This window comes from Rosa chinensis, chromosome 6 (genome assembly GCF_002994745.2).
Source record: "Rosa chinensis cultivar Old Blush chromosome 6, RchiOBHm-V2, whole genome shotgun sequence".
Lineage (NCBI taxonomy): Eukaryota > Viridiplantae > Streptophyta > Magnoliopsida > Rosales > Rosaceae > Rosa > Rosa chinensis.
In genome coordinates, this window is record NC_037093.1 from 2,067,531 (window position 1) to 2,086,232 (window position 18,702).

At 35.0% G+C, this 18,702-nt stretch overlaps 1 protein-coding gene and 1 long non-coding RNA gene across 14 annotated transcripts; one reads left to right on the forward strand and one right to left on the reverse strand.

The window, feature by feature from the left end:
- Positions 1–3,560: 3,560 nt before the first annotated feature.
- On the reverse strand, positions 3,561–7,624 carry LOC112169881. 10 transcript variants are annotated; one of them, XR_005802474.1, is made up of 7 exons: positions 7,450–7,624; positions 7,147–7,270; positions 6,821–6,864; positions 6,620–6,690; positions 6,157–6,232; positions 4,225–4,491; positions 3,561–3,863 (listed from the first exon to the last, which is right to left on the reverse strand). It is a non-coding gene; the product is annotated as an uncharacterized LOC112169881 (long non-coding RNA). The 10 variants fall into 10 exon arrangements; XR_005802473.1 differs by lacking the exon at positions 3,561–3,863 and adding an exon at positions 3,999–4,126; XR_005802478.1 differs by lacking the exon at positions 3,561–3,863 and adding an exon at positions 6,958–7,057 and having other exon boundaries at positions 4,164–4,491.
- Positions 3,763–14,950, forward strand: LOC112169879 (disease resistance protein RUN1). 4 transcript variants are annotated; one of them, XM_024306968.2, is made up of 10 exons: positions 3,763–3,938; positions 7,888–8,386; positions 8,629–9,718; positions 9,830–10,108; positions 10,198–11,772; positions 11,907–12,195; positions 13,502–13,649; positions 13,725–13,769; positions 13,853–13,897; positions 14,395–14,950. In XM_024306968.2, exons 2-5 carry the CDS (start codon positions 7,911–7,913, stop codon positions 11,731–11,733), a joined length of 3,381 nt encoding a protein of 1,126 aa, XP_024162736.1. In that variant the 5' UTR covers positions 3,763–3,938; positions 7,888–7,910; the 3' UTR covers positions 11,734–11,772; positions 11,907–12,195; positions 13,502–13,649; positions 13,725–13,769; positions 13,853–13,897; positions 14,395–14,950. The 4 variants fall into 4 exon arrangements, with proteins under 4 accessions (XP_024162736.1, XP_024162735.1, XP_024162733.1 ...); XM_024306967.2 differs by having other exon boundaries at positions 13,502–13,558; XM_024306965.2 differs by having other exon boundaries at positions 13,502–13,554.
- Positions 14,951–18,702: the final 3,752 nt, after the last annotated feature.

The window sequence follows — 18,702 nt, forward strand, 5'->3', positions numbered from 1 at the left end:
GAGAAGGAGAAAAGACGTGGGTCGCTGTTTGCTTCAAAGGGCCTTTTGTTAAAGGCAACCCCACTAAAATACACCTTTTGATTGGAAATGGAAAGATATAATATAAACATAATAATGAACATTTCAGAAAACCTAATGTGAGCGATTGACATGGGTTCGAGCCAGCTTGCAACAACAAAGCAAACGCGTGGGCCCCAGCTGACTTGGATTGCATTGATTGACTGGTAAAGTCTGAAGACCGGAGTCTCCTCCTACTAAAGTCTTCACGATCTAGATCTATCCTCATCCATTTCTTTCAGCTAGTCTCTCTAATCCAAGGACTAAAAATCGAAAGTTTCGGCGATATTTCATCGAAATTTTCGTATTTTTGGGGTGTCAATATTTCCGTGACCATCCAAGTATGTTTCGACGAATATTTTGGAAATTTCCCGAAATTTCTGGAAAATTGAGAAATTGATGATATTTTACGAAATTTTGGGTAATTTCCGTGACCATCCAAGTATATTTCGACGGATATTTTAGAAATATCAAGAAATTGACGATATTTTTCGAAATTTTGGGTAATTTCCAGAACCTTCCGACTCTTCCCACCCTTTCTCACATCAGTCACACGCAAAGTCACCACCACTCTACCACCCTTTCTCACATCAGTCACATGCAACATCAACATCATGTGGTTGACATATAGTTGGCCAAAAATTCCAATAAAAAAAATCAACAAAGTCACCAAGGCTCAAACCTTTGGTCACTTCATTGCTCTTCGAGCAAGAGCCTTAGCCAACTCTGCTGCACCTACACTTGTGTTATCATTGCAACATTCTAATATATATTCATTTTGCCTACGAATCTGAAAACTTAGGTAAATGTTCAATCAATAACTAACATAAAACAATCAATTACATTTTGAATTTTGTACCTCATAAGTCTTCTACGTGATTCTAAGTTACTCATGCAATTCAAGGTGTAATGTATGATATGTACAAAGAATGCATATAATATGTAATGGCCTAGCCTCCCATTGGGTTTCCGGCCATAAAAAAAAAAAGATGTTTATTTCTAAAATTTTCAGAGTTGTAGGCGATTCAGCATTTACCGTTTCATCTTAAATTATTACAAATTACTATATAACAATGTTTATTAAGGTTTTCTTGTCATATATAGTAGACAATTGATTAAATAAACATATCTAAAAGTTTTACTTAAAATTTTCATGTTTTTCTTCAAATTTCCATAATTTTTCTTGATTATTTACCGAAATCGATATTTCCGTCGAAATTTCCGTTTCCGGGAACATCGAAATTTCCTTGAAACTCGATATTTTGGTCCTTGCTCTAATCTCACTAAATCCACACTTGTCGATCTCGATGTCGGAGCAGAAGGATGATGAATCCGGAGGCAAGGATAACAATAAATGTATATGCAAGTCATAGAATAAAAATAAAAATTTATTGAAGGATGATCATTAGTTATGACAGAAGAAAAATATTAGAGAATGGAGAAAATCTGCTGAACCTTTCCCAGCTCATCCAGTTTGGAATCACCCATACTCCAAACTGACTGCTCAGGCTGGTTCTCAGTTAAGCTTTTAAGTTTTAAAGATGTTGCCTAATGTTGCCTCTTCCACACATAGTAGCAGTTTATCTGGTTTGGCCTCCGCACTCCCACTACCACTGCCATGGCTGATGGGCAGTGCCCATTCGCGTGTGGACAGGTGCTTTATTTTCATGATATATAATGAGCATAATCCAATGGGCAATAAACGGAAAAACCCAAACTCTCTTGCAAGGTTTTATTTTTCTAGCAACGATTTCACATTTGCAACGGTCAACAAGAGTAACAATGGTGCGATGTTGGGACTTATCTCTTGGATGTATTTTTTCTGATGACATTAACTCTTGGATGTTGTAACAAATTCTTGAGGACATTTGTGAAAAAAGCTGGAAGAACATGAAGAGTGAGGAATTTTCTTTTCCCCCTTTTGTTAAAGGCAACCCCACTAAAATATACCTTTTGACTGGAAATGGAAAGATATAATATAAAAATAATAATGAACATTTCAGAAAACCTAATGCGAGCGACTAACACGCGTGGGCCCCAGCTGACTTGGATCGCATTGATTGACTGGTAAAGTCTGAAGACCGAAGTCTCCTCCTGCTAAAGTCTTCACGATCTATTAATAGATCTAGGGTGCGGGCCGTGCGGCTATTGCCACCCTACCGTTTTTTTTGTTCACCCTACAAATATTTGAATTATTGAAATACTATATTACCTAAATTCAAAATGACTCATATGTACACTAATTTTCTAAAATTTAAATCTTTAAGGAACACTAAATACATAACTAATTAAATACAAAACTACTTAATTTCTCTTCTGATAACATTAATCTTCATCTTCTCCATCCAAATTTCAATTTATTACAATTTTCTTTTTTATCTTTTTGTTGCGTCCTCATCGTTAATTCGTTATTCAATTCACAAAACTATTAGTGTTAACTTCATCAAAATCTTTATTATATCTTTATAAACACGAAAATCAATCTTTTTTTCATTGCTCATAGTAGCACTTACTAATTTTTTAATAGGGTAAAATCTTCAAATGGTACCCGAATTATCACGAAATGCACTTTTTGGTACCTATAAATTTTTAGAGAGTCTAGTGGTACCTGCACTATTCCTCCGTTAGCCTCTATAGTACTTCCGTCCATTATTCCGTTAAAAATACCTATATGGCGGCCATGTGAGACTCATGTGAGTAAAATAATAAGGGTAAAATAGTCTTTTCATTCATATCTAGAATTATAGTATATAATATATTAAAGGTCTATAATTAAAAGTAATTTGACACATAAAAAAATAAAAATAATACCCAATCCGTTCTTCACTATTCTTCGGTTACTTAGGGTAATTAATTTAAGTATTTTGTTTGTGTTTAGTTATTTTTTTTATAAAATTTAATATATATTCATTTGGTCAACTAATGAGATAATTTTTTCTCAAACAATTAATAGGATTAACCAATGGAAGTAGTAAGTAAATGTAGATATTCACTAATTAAATTAAATTCTAGCTCTTTTTCTTTTTAACCAAGTTTAATTTAGTTTTATAAAAAATTTGTAAAAAAAAATATAAAAATAGGGTTTTTACGATTTTATCCCTACTTTAATGGAATAATTGAAGGAAGTACTAAAAGAGTTAACGGAGAGATACTACAGGTACCACTAGACTCCCTGAAAATTTATAGGTACTAAAAAGTGCATTTCGTGATAGTTCGGGTACCATTTGAGGATTTTACCCTTTTTAATATGGATTGAAATAAACGAACATTGAAACTGAAAGGAAAAATTTTAAAAATGGAAGTAAATCAAATTATGATTTTATTAGGAAACTTTAATATATTTTAGAACGTCTTTTTAATTGATGTAAATTAAATGAAAATTTTTCGTTAAACAAATTTTTTTTTTAATTTGATATGTCATATGATAGAGGATATTCCTGGAAAGAGAAATGGATTGGATAAGTAAATCTAATAATTGAAATTAAAATATAGGGTGTAATGAGCAAGTAGGGTGAACAAAGAAAATTATAGGGTGACAATAGTCTCACCCTACATCTAATGTGAGCGACTAACATGGGTTCGAGCAACAACAAAACAAACGCGTGGGCCCCAGCTGACTTGGATTGCATTGAATGACTGGTAAAGTCTAAAGACCAGAGTCTCCTCCTGCTAAAGTCATCACGATCTATTAATAGATCCATCCTCACCCATTTCTTTCAGCTAGTCTCTCTCCAATCTCACCAAATCTACGTACACTTGTCGATCTCAGTCTCGCCCTTGCTTACTTCTCCATCTTGTTATATTTCCTGTTCAAGTACTGCTGCTACGTGATTCCCAAATTTGAACACTGAACCGCAACATTAAATTGACCCCAAACTCAGGTTTTAAAGCTCCATTAATTTCTCCTTATTTACGTTGTTTTGCTATATTGCATATATCTGCTATTCGTTTCAGTATGATATTTGGCTTTTTTTTTTCCCTAGTATTTCTGCAGCTCTGCCTGATGATTTGTTGTAAAAGAGGCTTTAATGCCAATTGTTTATGAACTAGAAAACTTACCCTCGCTTTGCTGCGGAATATGTTTTTATCAATGAATTAGAACAATGAAATACAAAAGGGAAATTATTACATATTATTGAAATAGTGAAGAGTTTTTACATATTTTACCTTTTAGTTGAAGTCCATTAAACTGGAGCTGGTCCAAAAATGCTAGCTCAACAAAAAGGTTATAAGTTAATCTAGCAAAAGTTACTGTTGGAGGTTGTTCAAAATAGTAAGTGCTCCGGTTGTTCAAAAGGTGATTGTTTCAGTTGCAGCTGCGGAAGATGTTGTAGTTGGTTAGCAAAATCCTTAAACTCCCAAACAACTGCCTCTAGGAGTTTAAAAAACCTGGTCTTCCCAACTTCTGCAATATATGCAACTTTCAAGTCCCAACTACACAAAAAACAACAAATCAGCTTTTTTAGGGTTCCTAATAGCATCTAAACAAAACAAACACATAGAACCTAAAACCATTTTACTGAGCAGATTCTTTTGTCATTTTCAAAGAAGGTATACTTAATGAATTTAAACTCCACAAAGAAAAACAAACGATTATTCACACAAAGAATAAAAGCATTTGAGAGATCAACACTAATTTCATCAAGCTTCCTCTGCTATGATTTTTTCTCCATTCTCACTCCATTATCAAACTACAAAATTCCATAAACAGAATCTAAACAGTTCCATTATAAAATCAGAACCAAACTCTGACAGAAACATTGTAACAGGGATGTTCATAACTTGCATTAGACCTTTAAATCATTATAGGACTGGGACTTATCGTGAGAAGGGGAGATTTTAGTTATACTGAAGTGATGAGTCCAACTGTGGAAACAGATTATCAATTGAATCAAATTGTTACAGTAATACTAAAAAGAAGAGGGAAAAAAAAAAGGAGAGAGAGAAGTTATTATATTACATAAATTTCATTGCTCATCTAGTCTCACATTCACTTACAGTTTAGATTTCCTTTAAATTTAGCAATTCACTAATGAAAACTAAAAAGTTTGTATGACTCAGATTTACGATGCCAAATTTGTCCCCAATATGAATGTTATTGAACCAAGTTAGTTTCTCTGTAATAGTCTTTTGATCATTGGTTTTCAGTTGCTTTGTTTTAAGAAAAGATACACAAAAGCTTTAAATTTGTTTAAAACTCGTATCACAATTTCAACAAAGTCATATATGAATCTAGCTCCGGTGATTCCTAAACTCATCAAAACTTAAATTCACGGCATATAGTGTATTTAGTAGGAACCAACAAAAACTATTCAATTCAGCAGGATAGTTAGTTAATGAAGCTATAGATTATTACATATAATTAGTTAACCTGTCAAACTGAAGAACTTACTGAAACAATATGAGGTTTGAATTTTAGTGAACTTTATGATGAAAATTTAAAATTTTGAATCAAATCAAAGACTGCAGACATAAAACTTTAGATTAGAGGTCACACATAGATTATAGATAATTTGAAAACAAAACAAAACAAATACATGCAGCAAGTAAAAAAAAATGAACAAAAAGATTAAACTCAAAAAACAAATTGTATCCAAAGAAGTCAAATAAGTACAGCAGCCAAAACACAAATTAGGCATATGCAGAACAATCCTCTAAAACATTATCTCAGTTTTTGATAAATTTTGTTAGGCACCCAACTATAGGTTTTACTAAAATGATTTTGTCACCTTCTTTTTACCAGACAATAACAGCAAAAATTGGTTCAAACCTAGCTTCAAACATCTGAATTATCAAAGGGCAAAATTCAATACAGACAACTGAAACAACTTCGTTATGAAACCCAAAGCATTATATCATATAGTTAAAAATTCTAACTTGAACTGAAAAACTGACAGAAAGCTAAATATCAATTTGTGCTAAAAGATTTTGAAGACCTTGCAAATCATGCTCCTACATAATGCTATCAATCAATCAAAAGAAATAAAAAAAATTAGAAAAACATCAAAATCGCATCCAAAATTAGTTAACCATTAATTCAATTGAAAACTACAAACCAGAATTGATCTAGAAAAATCATAAATCGAGCAATGTTCTTACCTGTTTTCAAATTATAATTTGCTTATCCCAAACCTGCTTTCACCAAAACCAAACAGTCCAAGACACAGAACAGATCCTGCATTAGAAAAAAAATCATCCCTTACTAAATGATAACAAACATAAATTAGATTAAAAACCAGATCTTTTTTTTATTTCCTTTAGTTCGCTTTTTCTATCCAAGAGTACCAAAAGAGTTTGGATGTTCGAACTATTCAAAAAGTAGACCAAAGGCTACAAAATCAGAGTAAATTTCATATATAAACGATTGAATAATATGATAATTGACTCCCCTCCTGTATTTGATTCGATTTTGTCCTTACCCTAAACGTTTAATTAAGAAAAGAAAGAGACAACAGAAGCTTTTGTTTTTAGACATAGTAAAAGCTCATAAATTAAGTTCTATCAAGGTAAAGACATTCAATTTGTTGTAATCAATGTTATCAATCAAAATCGTAATATCTACCTTTTCCAAAACAAACAAAGATTGATTTTCCTGTTGTCTTCTGTATCTTAGTGCTTGGACTTTTACAAACCCTGGAAAATGAAGAAAATGAATTTGGGATCAATCGCTGTCAACAAGATAATAATATTGCTAAAGTTAAACGAAATCCCTTTGGGTATATGAGCAACAGATGGATAACAATGATATTGACGTTGATCTTACTTAGCTGAAAGCTCACCAAGTTCTCACTGATGCAAGAACCATAGCTGCAGTCCAAGATCAAACGAAAGAATGAGAAATCAAGAGCAACTAATCTTAATATATTAAGATATACCAAGAAGCATGAGCTGGGTGGGAACCTAAAATAAATTTAGTCGTTATAGCAAGCTTTTTCTTATGGCTCTCCTGATATTCTTTGTTGTGTTTCGCCTTCTCTAAACACTTAAATACGCCATTTTCCTTTCTTTTCAAGAAAGTGCAATCAATACACTCTGAATCAAAACCAGAATTTCAATATTTCAATCGAAATCGAAATCACCTGAACTTACCCCCAAAAACAAAGTATCGATCACAACCCTATACCCAAATCCCTCATCTTTTCCTTGGCTCAAAACGCAGAGTTATCCAAAACGCAGGTCCTCTTCCTCCTCACAGCAAAACCGAACAATACCCCTACAAAATCGAAACCCAATTCAATTCAAAAATCAAAACCAACCACAGCAAAAACCCCAATCAAAACTGTAAACCAAAAACACAAATCAAACCCAATACATATCCCACATCAGAATAAGACAATCAAGGGAAAAAAAAAAACTAACGATTAGAAATTTGGGGCTGTAGTCAAAACCCACTTCTTTCTCTGTGTGCCTCTCCGATCTGAGATGATGAGATCGTGCTGAGATGATGAGATGAATTCTATATCTTTCCTGAATTTCACCTCTCTCTCACTCTATCTCTCTCTCACTAATTCTCTTCGTGCTACAGCAGGCGTACAGCTGTTGGGGTAGAGACTAGAGAGTGAGAGACAGAAAATATCTAGAGCTGTAGCTTAAGAAAAAAAAGGGAGGGTAAAGTCGTCATTTTACTGTTCACTCATGAACAGTCGAGGACATTCGGCTTTAGATTATAGTATAATTTCTATTCAAAATTACTTGTGATCAAATTAGTTTCCCACCAAAAAGCAAATCAACTAATGTTTATCGTTTCATACTCGATTCGTTTATTAGAATGAACGTTCATATATAGTGGATTTACAAAGAAATCCATCATTATTTCTATTTTCTATGCAGTAGGACAGTAGGTTCAATTGGAAATGGGCACAGAGAGCTCTTCACCTCCTCGGTGGAAATATGATGTCTTTTTGAGTTTTAGAGGCGAGGATACTCGAAAGGCTTTTACAGACCATCTATACACTGCATTGGATCATCAAGGAATCATAACTTTCAGGGATGATCCTGAACTTCACAAAGGGGAAGCTATTTCTCCAGCACTTTTTGCTGCAATTAAAGAATCAAGATTTGCCCTCATTGTTCTCTCACAAAATTATGCATCGTCGACATGGTGCTTGGAGGAACTTGTGAGAATTCTGGAATGTATGAAAGCAAGAGAAGCTGTGCTGCCAATTTTCTATGATGTTGATCCCTCTGATGTACGAAAGCAAACAGGGAGTTTTGGTGAAGCCTTTGCTAATCATGAAGAAAGGTTTAGCGATGACAAGGAGAAAGTGCGGAGGTGGAGATCTGCATTAACAGAAGTGGCAAGTTTCTCAGGGTGGAATTCAAAGGAATGGTATGCACATACTCTTTTCTTTTTAATTGTCTCTTTCCTTTAATTTATAGGAGTTAATTTTTGCGCTCGTCATTATGTTTTTCACAAATAATATAGGCAGACAATCAATTGAGCTTATGAGACTTTTTAAAATGTCATTACGAGAATATAGAAGAAATCAAGTCCAATGCAGAGACATTTTCATAAACTAAATTAATCTTCATATCAATAACCTGATAAGTTTAGTCTATTTTGTGTTGTAGGTATGAATCAAGGCTCATTACAAATATTGTTGAAGTTATATGTAAAAGATTGCAACCGACATCATACAGTTATGCAGAAAATCTAGTTGGAATTTACTCAAGATTGCATCGAGTTAATTCGCTTTTAAGTGTAGGGGAGGATGACGTCCGCTTCATTGGTATATGGGGAATGGGCGGGATTGGTAAGACTACTATGGTAAGAGCGGTGCATGAGAGAATCTCTCGTGAATTTGAATGTAATTTCCTTCTTACGGATGTTAGAAACTCCTCCGTTGAAAAAGGTGGTTTACTTAATCTGCAAAAGCTACTTCTCTCTGGGATTGGGGCAAACAACGCTGACATATTTGACCTTCATGTAGGAGCCACCATATTACAGAGGTTATTATGTCACAGAAAAGTTCTTCTCATTCTTGATAATGTGAACCATTCAAGTCATTTAAAATATTTGGCAGGAAGCCAAGAGTGGTTTGGTTCAGGGAGTAGAGTTCTTATCACAAGTAGAAATGAGCATTTGTTGATTGAACATGGAGTGGAGTTAAGATTGAAGGTCGAAGAATTAAATGATGATGATTCTCTTCAACTTTTTAGCCAGAAAGCATTCAAAAGAGGTTTCCCTGAAGAAGATTTTCTTGGTTTGTCAGAATCTGTTACAAGTTATGCCAAAGGTCTTCCTCTAGCTCTTGAAGTACTGGGTTCTTATTTGTATGGAAGAGATATAAGTGAATGGAAGAGTGCACTGAGAAAACTGGGAAGAGTTTGTAACAAGGAAATTTTTGAAGTCCTTAAAGTAAGTTTCAATGATCTAGATTCCGAAGAGCAGAAAATTTTCCTAGACATTGCATGTTTCTTTAATGGACAGGACAAAGATCAAGTAACGGAAGTACTAAACAGTTGCGATATTTCTGCAATTATTGGAATAAAAGTCCTCATAGAAAGATCTCTCCTAAATGTTTCGGATGGAAGACTAAGAATGCACGATTTGCTCCAGGAAATGGGTCACAACATTGTCCGCCAAGAGTCTAACGAGCTGGGCAGGTGCAGTAGGTTGTGGCTTCTTGAAGACGTCAAACATGTCTTGACCAACAATACTGTAAGAAATTTACTACAAGAATAATTTTAACTGTTATTTGCTAGTACATTATATGACAAGTTAGTCTACTAAATCTGCTTTTTATGGTATGATATAAAATTTGGTTGATAGGGAACTGAAGCAATAGAAGGTATAATTGTGGACTCAAACGAGTTAGGAGTAGACGTGGACGTGACTCCAAAATCATTTTCAATGATGAAAAATTTGAGATACCTGAAGATCGAGAGTGGGAACCTGTCTAAGGAACTTGTGTATCTTCCAGATAATTTACGGATTCTTGATTGGACGAGGTATCCGTTAAAATCTTTGCCATTACATTTCAACCCTCGGAAGCTGCTCCAACTAAGCTTGTCTCATAGTTGTATTGAACATTTTCGGATAGGAACAGAGGTAATTACTATCTCATTCTTTTATTACTTATAATAATTGTTGAATACATCATGGAAGCTAATTTTTTGTGCTTTTCACTTGACATGCAGCCTTTAAAAATTTTGAAAACCATTAATCTGAGTCACTCTCTGAATCTTGTCAGCACCTCAAACTTTAAAAGTATGCCACATCTCGAGTTTCTGCTTCTTGAAGGTTGTATAAAATTGTCTGAGGTTGACCCAGGAATTGGAGAGCTTGAAAGACTTACTGTGCTGTACTTGAAAGATTGCAACAATCTTGTGAGTCTTCCAAGCAGTGTAGGTCGCTTAAAATCTCTCAAATATCTCATTCTTTCTGGTTGCTCAAAGCTTCAGAAATTGCCAGATGAGTTGGGTCATGTTTCTTGTTTGGAGGTGCTTGATTTGAGTAGAACTGGCATGACAGAAGTGCCCTCCCCTATTGTTCATTTGGAAAACCTCAAAAAATTCTCTCTTGCTGGATGTAATTTGCATCCGTCATCAACATTATGGAATGTGTTTTATCAGTTTTGGCGACGAAGAAATCAGTCAAATCACATTCCGGTAGGATTGTCGTTGTCTCGTTTGTCGGTTTTGCATTCATTAACTGAATTGAATGTAAGTGAGTGCAATCTTTCTGAATTGCCCAGTGAATTTGGATGCTTGTCTACATTAAGAAGATTAGATCTCAGCAGAAATAAATTCATTAGACTACCCGACAGCATCGGCCAACTCTCTAGACTTGAATCTCTTCAGTTGCATTGGTGCCGCAATCTTCGGGCATTACCAGAGCTTCCATCTCTTGCATCGGTAGACGCTAGCCACTGCATTTCATTAGATACTTTGGCCAATCAAATAGGGCAATGTAATTCGGTGCTATTCGGATCTTTTGTTAACTGTTTCAAACTGGTGGAGAATGAAAGCACCGGGAGTATAGCAGTTGCATTGTTAACACGCTACCTTAAGAGTAAAGCATTTTCTGACCATAATAATAGATTTAACTGTATTGTTCCTGGAAATGAAATTCCAGAGTGGTACAATCACCAGAGTGTGGGGGATTCGATAACCGTAGAGCTACAACCAGGTTGGTTAAGTAACAAGTGGATGGGATTCGCCTGGTGTGTCGTTTTTAGATTCCTCGTACCACAGCCGCCTTGGACTGCGATGTTCTTTAGTTGCAGACTTGTTGCCAATGGAAAACTCATGCCCTTCAATTTTCAATTTTTTGGGCGAGAGTGGGGAGCTCGAGAGTGGGGAGAGTTCTATGCAATTAAACCTGTGTCAGATCAGATTTGGTTGTCGAATTTGCACCGTGATTTTTGCAAACATGAGTGGCAGGATATCTACTATCGGCTTGATTTCTCAATTCAAATCAACTACATCGAAAAGAGTGAGGACCGAAGGATATATACGAAAGTTGTGGAAGTGAAGAAGTGTGGGGTCCGCATGGTATATGAGGAAGATGCAGAGGAGCCTTCAACCAAGCGACGCCTTCAACACTATGATGATGATGACGACGACGACGACGACGACGATGCATCATCTAGTAGTGCAAGTCAAGCTCATCCAAGAAGCATGAAACAACTCCACCTTGACGGCGCAGGACCCAGTGGAGCCCCTTATTCATGACCAGAATCGGAGATCCCAACGAATCATCGAAGGAAAAGAGTAGGTTCTTGTTTGTTGTTCTTTTTCCCCCAATTATATTGATCTGGTTAGAGAAGGGCTCTGCTTCAATCAAATTCTCTCTCTTTCTCACTCCCCATTGATTCTGATCACTTTCTTGTCTTCTGATTTTGCAGCATTGAAAAAGCAGGGGAGCTGGATTACCATTGGGCCGAGTTCGATGACGTCCGGTACCACATTCAGGGCTTGCGGGGGGATCGTCTTATTGTCATTGGCGGTCCTAGGAATCTCGGTGAAGGTTTCATCGAGATCAATGCGTGGGTTCCAAGTGAAGGTCCTCCGCAGTGGAACTTGCTTGCGAGAAAGCAATCTGGTAACTTTGTCTATAACTGTGCTGTAATGGGATGCTGAAGCTTCATATGTATAAGATTGGTTTGTCCACCAACACAGGAGTCTTGCTAATTGGTAACACCTCCCCCTCTCTTTATAGATTGTTTTTCCATTTGGGTGGGGGAGAATGGGGAAGAATTTTGCATGGTTTTGATTTGTTACTGTCAAATCTCCTACTTATGATTTCTCGTTTCAAGATATAGATGATGCTAGTAATAAACTGACATTTAGTGCTAGTAATAAACTGACATTTAGTATGCAAGAACACTATGTAGAATTTGTTATCTAATACTATCAGGATAATTATATTTGGAAGTAGAAGGCAAAATTTCACAATACAATTCTATGGGAGGTGAGGGTTCATTGATGACTCTAGATTCCAGAAGGTAGTATAGAATACCCTTTTGATTTCATTAGCTTAATTATGTCAAACTGAAAAGGTGGGACTTCCATCTCTGTGAACTGTAAGACCATTACTGAGGAAGTGTTCTTATATCTAAGACCGTATGTTGGCTTAGCAGTTAGTTTAAAGTTAAGGATGGAGTTGAGAATTTAACCAAAGAGCGTAGGAGATTAGTCCTAATTACTTTTTATGGACTAATAAACTTGAAAGCTTCAGACCCTCTTTGATGGTAATCTTAGAGGTTCATCTGGTGAATGATTCTCATCAGTTTGTCTTGTTGGAAAATTTTGGTCTGCTCTAGAGCTATAGTTAACTTTGTTTAGCACCATAAATCCCAGCCTTTTGCAGCAAACAAGATGGAGAGTGAGCTCTCTGAATTATTGCTTCTTGTTCTGGTTTAATTTGGTGATATTGAATTATAAAAATGTAGGCCAAGTGCATGACTGTGTTCTGTTTCATTGTGGCTGGTATCTGTTCTCCAGGCAATGGGTACACTCAACGTGTTTGTCACATTTTGATTGACTTCATTGATACCTCCAATTGTGTTTAACCTGGTCAAATAATAATATGGATATATTTTGTTGACCAATACATCAGAATGGTCTTTGTGTTCAATTTGATCTATGATTATTTACTGGAAGGCACATTTTTTTCCATAGTGGACTATCAAATTATAGGTTCCCAATCAGGGACTGAAATGAATGAGGAAAAGTCTATGTAGGCTACTGGCCAAAAGTGTACTTTTATACCTCTTAATCTTCCTTCTTAGACCTATAAACAGATTCCTGCTATTGGTAAGGTGGTAGCTTTCTTCTGCTGCATAAATTAATAGTAGTAATAGTAAACAAACCTATTCAGATTGGAAACAAGATATTTTGAAATATTATGCAATAATAATCTCACTGCAAATTTTCTTGATTTCGCCTCTTAGCTTCTGTGGAAAGTTAACAAGCTCATTAATCTTTTTCACTTTGGCAGGAGGAACTAAAATCTGTTGAACGCCTCCAACCTGCTGCCCGATGCTGCAAAGAGTATGTTAGTTTTTCAATTACCTTTTGAAGGCACCTAGTTTTATAGTAAAAGGAACTGCAACGGAATATCTATCAAATTTGTTTGTTCTAGCCATGTAAGAAAAATGAGGTGATTCTCTTTATATAATGTTAAGTCATCTTCTAGTAGATTGAATATGAATATTTTGCAGGATTGCTGATTTTGTGACTGCGAATCCAGATCCGTTGATACCAACGTAAGAATATCACCAAATTTTTGTAAAGTTTAGTTTGCATTATGTGCATTGTGATCATTATTTTGTATTTATCTGTCAAGCAGAAATCGAAAGAAACAACGATCCTGTCACTTTTGGAAATGGCTCTGGTACCATCTTCTCTTTACTTTTCGATTCTTGTTTATCATTTTCAAGAGAAATGCTGCTCTACTATTAAGATAAAATTGCTTCAAACAAACAAATTATTAGCACTATGGAACTGAGAACAACTTCCCAGCAAATGTAAAATATGTTGTGCTAAAAGATCATGAAGCATTTGAATTCTTTCTATAGATAGAAATGTGGACTCAATCTTCATCCTTAGTCCTCAATTGTATTTCTGATAGTTATTACTTATCCATATGCTCAGTGTTGGGTCATTTGTTAAGTATGATTTTAATGATGCCTAAAACTTACTGTTATTGATGGAAGTAGCAGTAAAGCTAGAAAACATTTTGTGCTTGGTTCCTAAAATAACAAGATTAACCTTAACATTTGATTAGCAGTATCTTTGGCCTCTTCTTTTCCCTCCTCTGTAATGCAGTATCAATCAATTAAACGCAATGCCTAAACTTCCTAATATGACATAAGATTGTTTGTGGTACAGTGGAATGCCCTGTTTTAGCTTGTCATCGATTTGCTGTTGCTGCTGTTGTGATGGGTGCTCTCTTCACCTAGAAATGCCACGCTGCTCCTGCTGTGGTTCATGCAGTGGTTCAGACTGTGGTTCATGCAGCGGTGAATGCTGTGTTTTATGCAAGGGTTCATGCTGCAGTCCATGTAACTGTAATTCGTGTTTCAGTTGCCCTTCACTACCAAAGTGGCGATGTTGCTGCTCATGTCCCCGATCCCATTGCTGCAAAACTAGTTCATGTTCATGCAGCAGAAATTGCTGCATTTTACCATTGTGTTCGTGCTCATGTCCCGATTGCTCTTGTTTGAATTGTTTCAAATGGAAATGCTCTTGTCCTAAATGTCTGAAGGTACGGCCTTGTTGCTGTTGTAAAATAACCTGCTGTAACCCTTGCAGTACATGTTTGTAGTATTCATGACATCTCTTATGGAAGCTCTGTATCATGGCTTTTTCATATTTAACTAGTCTAGATATGCTGCAAATATTCATGTATTCATAAAATTGAGTTTATGAAATAAATTTTATAGTATTGGCCTCTTCATTTTTGGTTTTCTGATGAGGAAGTGTGTTCATTATCATCTGCAATTACTACGCTTGAGTCTCCTAGTGATTCTAATAAAAAGCTTTACAAGCCATAACTAGGCTCAGTTTAAGTTCTTAGGTCAATGAATCTCTGTCATCCATTTCTGGGCTTCCGGGATATAATTTCTATGTTAATTCATTGCTAGAATAGTTTCTTGCTCATTGGTTTTGATGAAAATGTAGTAGCAAATGGAACCCCCACCATGCAATTAACACAGTTGTGTCATTCTATTACATTAGTTTTCTAGCCAAGGCATTTGCAGTTCTTTCATGACAAGCTACCTAACCTTTGAACTGCCTTCCTTTTAGGCAATGCCATAAGCAGTGGCGTAGCCAGAAACATGAACTAGGAGGGTGAAGATTCAGATAACAATTATTAAACAAAAATAAAATTTCATCAAATAACATAAAATTGCATATATTAGTTTATATATCATTCTTCTGATAAAAGAAAAATCATAAATCATTACAATACTCAAATATAACAGATTCCTCTAAATCAATTATAATTGTTCACGACGATTGCTCTTATTTTGCTATATATTAATGGGGTCTTGTTATCAATACAATCAAATATATCTTTCTCAATATATGCAATCAGCTGTCATTCATCCACACATCTCACATCCGGTTTCGAAAATCACTTTTTATGATTTTTATGGTAAAATAAATTAAATTTATTAATCTGTAAAAATTTCTGAACTATGCAGAGAATTAAAAGAATTCTTTTAATAAAATTGAAGTTATTAACAATTTAAAACAAAAGCTTAATCTCTAGTTATGATTAAGTCTCGCTGAAAATTGGAAAAGACAAGATGAACTCTTTGGTTATATGTATATACAAGCATAGAAAGATGACTAGGAGAAAGAAAGATAAAAAGTTAAAAAATACGGGATGATCATTGATTAATTGATCAATGAATAAAATATAGAAAGTAACTAAAAGAATAGTGAAACAGTGGAGCTGTGCAATTGTCCAAGATGTGGATAATTGGTAAATGAGTTAAAACTGTTCAACCATTTTTTTGTCTTTTCAGTCAGAACAGTCAAACAACATAATAAAATATAATATTATGGAGAAGTCTATAATAATACAACCAATCAGGAAGCATTTTCAAAAACTGACTCTATTGTGTCTACGCCCTTGGCCATAAGAATACAAACTCTCCCAACTACTGGTTTGAAGAATGAGTTTACCTCTTGAATGATAGTTGATGGTGGTTGACGAAAAGTTTACGATAGTTAGCGATAGTTGATGATAGTTGACAAAATGTTACAATAGTTGAAGAATGAGTTTACCTCTTGAATGATAGTTGACGGTGGTTGACGAAAGGTTGACGATAGTTGACAAAAGTTGATGAAAGATTACGATAGTTGAAGAATGAGTTTTAATGGTTGACGAAAAGTTGACGATGATTGACGATAGTTGACGAAATGTTATATATGTTACTATGTTTGAGGATATATATGTTACTATGGTTGACTAAGTAGATTGAATTCGAAACTATGATTTTGACAACATGCATAAAATAGTCTAATAATCTCACGCAACGATCGGTTTCTCAATTTTCGTATGTCCAGATGGGGTTGCCCAAAAAGGAATTAGATATATAAATATAAGATTATAAAAGTAACTATGGTTGACCAAGTGGATCGAAATCGAAATTAATACCAAATCAGATGAATTTTTTAGAACAACTTTAAAACATCTCAATATTCCCATCAAACGGTCAGTTTCTCCAAATTCATTGTCCACCTTATTGTTTTTTTTAAAAGATCCTCATGACTTCAAATGCAATGTACAAGTTATACAATATTAGTAGGAACATTTGTCTTCCACTTGGTCAACCATAGTTACCTTCATAGTCTTATTTATATATCTAATTCCTCTTTGGGCACGCCATCTAGACATACGAAAATGGAAAAACCAACCGTTGGGTGAGATTATTAGAATATTTTATGCATGTTGTAAAAAATTTAGACAACTTCATCATAATTCAATCCACTTAGTCAACCATAGTAACATATATAATATTTCGTCAACTATCGTCAACCATCGTCAACTGTTATTCAAGAGTTAAAACTCATTCTTCAACTATCGTAATCTTTCGTCAACTTTTGTCAACAATCGTTAACCTTTTATCAACCACCGTCAACTATATCGTCAACCATCGTCAACAATATATTCAAAAGTTAAAACTCATTCTTCAACTATCGTAATCTTTCGTCAACCACCGTCAGCTATCATTCAAGAGGTAAACTCATTCTTCAACTATCGTAACATTTTGCTAACTATCATCAACTCTCGCTAACTATCATCAACTTTTGTCAACTATCATCAACTTTTTGTCGACCACCGTCAACTATCATTCAAGAGGTAAACTCATTTTTCAATTATTGTCAACTACCGTAAACCATTATTACATGTCATTCAAGAGATAAATTCATTCTTCAACTATCGTAACCTTTCATCAATTATCGTCAACTTTTGTCACTCATCGTTAACATTTCGTCAACCATCATCAACTATCATTCAATAATAAACTCATTCTTCACCTATCATAACCTTTCGTCAATTATAGTCAACTATTATTCTAGAGGTAAACTTATTCTTCAACTATCGTAACATTTCGTCAACTATCATTCTTCTTCTTTTGAATACATTTTATTATGGTTATTAAGTCTTAATAACCTTAATCTTTGACTGAGTCGATCGACATCATAACGATGACAGATTTTTCTGAATTTTGAACGTGAAGCCTAAAATAATGTACTTGACACATCTAACGGAAGGTTGCACAAGTGTAAGCTCCAATGATGCCTTTGCCCTTTGAAGCTTGTAGTGAAAAAAAATAGGGTTACTAAGCCTTAATCATTTAACCGAGCCGATCGAATCATAATGATGAAGGATTTTACATAATTTTGTACCCGAAGCATAAAATAATGTAATTGGCAAATTTGACAGAAGGTTTCTCAAGTGTACGATCCGACGACTCCCTTGCTCTTTGAAGCATGTCGTGAATAGAAATAGGGTTATTAAGCCTTATTTGTTTGACCGAGCCGATCCGTATCATAACGATGACAAAATTTTATGAATTTTGGACCCAAAGCCTAAAATAATGTACTTGGCACATCGGACGGAAGGTTTCTCAAGTGTACGATCCGACGATGCGCTTTCTCTTTGAAGCATGTAGTGAACAAAAATAGGGTTATTAAGCCTTCATCGTTTGACCGAGCCGATCGACATCATAACTATGACAGATTCTTCCAAATTTTGGACCCGAAGCATAAAATAATGTAATTGGTACATCTAACAGAAGGTTCCTCAAGTGTACGATCCGACAACTCCCTTACTCTTTGAAGCATGTAGTGAATAAAAATAGGGGTGTTAAGCCTTAATTGTTTGACCGACCTCATATGTATCATAACGATAACAGAATTTTCTGAATTTTGGACCCAAAGTCTAAAATAATGTACTTGGCACATCTGACGAAGGTTTCTCAGTTGTACGATCCACCGACGCCCTTTCTCTTTGAAACATATATTGAACAAAAATAGGGTTATTAAGCCTTTATCGTTTGACCGAGCTGATCGACATCATAACGATGATAGATTTTGATAAATTTTAGACCTAAAGCATAAAATAATGTAACTGCTACATCTGACGGAAGGTTTCTCAAGTGTATGATCCGACCATGC